Genomic DNA, 3,937 nt, shown 5'->3' with positions numbered 1-3,937 from the left:
CAATATAGATTAAAAATTGAATATAATTGAGTTTTTTTGTCATTATTTTATTTATAAAATAAAAAAGTTATCTCAAATTAATATCAGAACTTGAAGTCATAGGTAAGTAATTGAACATTTATTTCCTCAATATTAATTAGTCAATTACTATGAATTTTTAATTATATTTTCAGTAAATAAAAATGAAAGATTAGATTTTATAACCAGTAGGTAACCTTCACAATGCTCAAATAGTTTCGTAATATTTTTTTTAGACATATCGGTCTTAATTCTTTTAATTTTGACTTCAGATTTATAATTATCAATAAAAAAACCTCACAACTGATAATAGTATGGAAAAAATTTATTTATGTAGTATTAAAAATTAAAAAACCTATTTCTAAAAAGGTTAAAAAATAAAAATTATAATAAAGTACGTCATAAAAAAGTAATTCATGGTTAATTTCTAAATCTTTTTTTATTTCTTTTTCAATATTATCAAAATTTTTAAGTTAACCTTACAGTTCTGCGCAGAAAATATTTTGCATTATTCATGTGTTCCCCAGTAATGTTCAAATAAGAATTGTATTGAATAAGAATACTTTTTTAGAAAATTTTAATTAAGAATTATCTTGCACTTAAATTTAAATAAGCATCATATTATTCGCTACCTTCAGAAGGAATTGTTTTGCACGCGATTTTGAATAGGCATTGTTTTGCACTGTAATTTTGATAGGAATGATATTGCACCCAATTCTAAATAAGCATCGTCTTGTTTTGTTATTTCAATAAGCATTATATAAACGGGAGGCGTCGAAATATTCTCATATTTCTTAATTTACGCTTATATTTTATTTAACATTGTTAATGAACGCTGTACATAAATATTTAAAACTAAGAATAATAAAATTAAAAAATTTTGTTTTCTATCTATTATTAGAACAATTTCAAAAGTTTGGAAATTTTTCATTAACTTTTTCCAAGATTCCACAAACTTTATTTTGTGCGCGTGCGCAGACATTGATTGTGGAATCTTGGAAAAAGTTAATGAAAGATTTCCAAACTTTGTGCTAATTTTTAAAATTACGTAATAATTACAGTTTAATTTATATTTTTACAAATTTGTGATCACTCATTACTGAACAACGAGAAACAATACTGTGAAGAGATCTCACTACGTTTGGTTGCAAATTTAAAGACCCAAATAAAAATTTTTTAAAACAAGTAGAATTATGTAGAATATAATTTTGCTCCTCAAATGACAACATAAGTGACCTAAATGACAATATAGTTACATTAACTTTTGAAGCTATGGTTCCAGTAACATGCACATCATCTATCCAAAAATAAGATTCGTTTTGAGCTTGACGATATAATAAAATCGCTGAATCAGGAGAGTAAAAAACAGCCCAGCCTGAGCAATATTTTGGATAATAACTTGCTGGATATTCTTTAAATGATACTCCCCATTTTGTACTATTGCCTCTTAATACTGGCATTCTTATTTGAGGATTACAAATTATAAAACTTCTAGTTACCAAAGGAGGCAAATAATTCAAGTAATCCAATACTGCAGCAATATTCACGAATACATCATCATCCAATTTTAGTATGTATTTGGCATCTAAAACATGATAGTAAGCCTAATTATAAATATTGTTATTATTTGTTTCATTTAATAAAGGGATAACTTTCATAAAAATCGACCCTTAAAAATAATGTAATTTAACTAAATTCTGGCTCGTTAACGTATCTAAATCTACGCCTATTTAGGTAATCTAAACTCATACATATTTTTAATTCTTCCAATTTAAAGTTGTTAATTAGGTTTTAAGATTTAATAATTTACTTACTAGAACAATAATATGTGAACCATTTTAGAGCCATGACGTGCTTGTAAGTCAAATTTCTATAAGAATCAACAAAATTTCCTTGAATTATGTCACCATATTTAAAATTTTCCGTTAAAATGTTTATTTGATCTTTTTCAGACCAGCCAACAAGAAAAACAGTAATTACAGATGATGATACTTGACCCCAGGTTTCGCGAATAGCATTCCTTTTTTCCAAATTTTTTGGAGCAGTATGAACCATTATTAATAGAAAAGGTTGAGTTTTTTTACACATATCATGATTTAAAATAAATGTAAAATTTTCCAAATCAATAAGTCTACCTTTATCGCCAATTAAAATTTCATTTATTTTAAATAACGGTTTAATTGAAATTTGATAAGTACTGATAAACCAGAAGAAAGCGCATCCCATAAAGGCGAGAGCGAATACAAAGGTAAAGTAACATCTAATAGGCAGCCCTCTCTTAATGATCATAATGATCAAAAAAACGTTTCACAATACTTATTCCAGCTATACACTAAAAACAAGGAAATATTTATAATTAATATCACACAGTTTTACCTTCTTTTTTCATTTTTTTTTAAATCTTATTTAAATAAGCTTAAGATATAAAGTATTTTTACAGTAAATTGTTATCATAATGAGATAAAAATTAAAAGAAGTGTTTTAAACTCTGAATACCTAAAAAATTAAATTCACTTCCAGCATCTTGTGTGTGAAACTATTATCAGTTATTAAATGGGACGCTTCAGCAAAAAAAAAAAAAAAAAAATATTAGCGAGACATTAGCATAATTATAAGTGATATTGTCATTTTGGTATATACAAACATAGAAGCGCAACAAACTTGCAGTAAACAAGGTTTTTTTTAAATATCGAAGTGGTTTCCGCAATGTATTTTTAAATGCTGCGAACACGATCCCGAATTCCAAAATTGCTTATCAAGGACCTCCCTGAAGTTGATTTCGACGCTCAGCGCCGAAAATTGTTTTTCGCAGAATCAAAAATTTCAAATTATTTTTTTTTAAACTTTTTAAATCCAAATAATATCTTGAAAAATACTTCTCAAGGCATTATGTGGACCCAAAATCTTCTTAAAAAATGTTTTGTTTTCAAGGCGCGCAAAATAAAAAAAAATATTTTGATATTTAAAAAAAAATTAGGTTAAAGGCACCAAAAAGGTTTATTGGTGTACGATTTAAGCTTTAATATAAGTATTTATAAAAGTCTCCAGCACGTCAGATTAATGCAAAAAAAACTGAAAACCTTCAAAAACATGGATTTTTGAGTATTTATATATACTGTCCTCAAAATCCTGAAGTGATACGCACTTTTGGAACCCGGGATCGTGTTCAGCACACAAAAACACATTGGAAACCACTCCGATATCTAAAAAAAAGTCTTATTTTGTAGACATGTGTAATTTAGGTTCATACAGCAATATTATATATTAATTATAGATTTTTTTAAATATATTGAAAAAAGTGAATGAATTGGAAGCTTTTTCCATTCATGTAAATGAATTTTAAGAACATTGAATGAAAATTAAGTTATAATAACTGAAAATTCATGCACGCGCATTCGTTAACGGCAATAACGCATGAATTTTCAGTTATTATAAATTAATTTTCATTAAATGTTCTTAAAATTCTTTTACATAAATGGAAAAAGCTTCCAATTCATTCCCTTTTTTAGCAGTGTAATAAAGCAACCCGAACTACATGATTTTTTCTGAAGTGAATTAAATATAATAGGTACATACACTTTATTTCACAATTTATCTGTAATTTTAAATAATGAAGAAATTTAAAAGACTTAAATTAAATCTTAATTTAATGAAAGAAATTAAATAAATTTAAGTCCATAAACTTAAATTAAAATAATTCATTTATAATTTATAAAAACTTACGATGTTTACAGCTGCTTTTCATTTAGTATTGCATTCAAGAGAGAGTTTACAACAAATAACTTAAATAAATATAATCGATTATATATTCGTTCAACTGTAAAAATATTATTGTTAGGTATCGTCACATTTTGATAAATTTTTGTTTAAACGCCATCGATAACAAAACTTTTTTTCAATTTATATTATCTCGTCATAG

The 3,937-nt window shown here is 25.9% G+C and overlaps 1 protein-coding gene across 1 annotated transcript; it reads right to left on the bottom strand.

The window, feature by feature from the left end:
• Positions 1-896: 896 nt before the first annotated feature.
• On the bottom strand, positions 897-2,344 carry LOC127276817 (lactosylceramide 1,3-N-acetyl-beta-D-glucosaminyltransferase-like). The gene is made up of 2 exons (XM_051297479.1): positions 1,833-2,344; positions 897-1,603 (listed from the first exon to the last, which is right to left on the bottom strand). Exons 1-2 carry the CDS (start codon positions 2,305-2,307, stop codon positions 1,086-1,088), a joined length of 993 nt encoding a protein of 330 aa, XP_051153436.1. The 5' UTR covers positions 2,308-2,344; the 3' UTR covers positions 897-1,085.
• Positions 2,345-3,937: the final 1,593 nt, after the last annotated feature.

This window comes from Leptopilina boulardi, unplaced genomic scaffold (assembly GCF_019393585.1).
Source record: "Leptopilina boulardi isolate dan_hultmark-lab unplaced genomic scaffold, ZJU_Lbou_2.1 LbouV2_154, whole genome shotgun sequence".
NCBI classification, from domain to species: domain Eukaryota; kingdom Metazoa; phylum Arthropoda; class Insecta; order Hymenoptera; family Figitidae; genus Leptopilina; species Leptopilina boulardi.
This window is presented reverse-complemented; position numbering and strand designations above follow the sequence as displayed.

Bases quoted from the DNA above. Each gene is read 5' to 3' on its own strand.
- LOC127276817 (XM_051297479.1), bottom strand. From the start codon at position 2,307: ATGATCATTAAGAGAGGGCTGCCTATTAGATGTTACTTTACCTTTGTA. The intron at 1,604-1,832 runs GTAAGTAAATTA...ATCATGTTTTAG, and splicing joins GTTCACATATTATTGTTCTA to ATGCCAAATACATACTAAAA.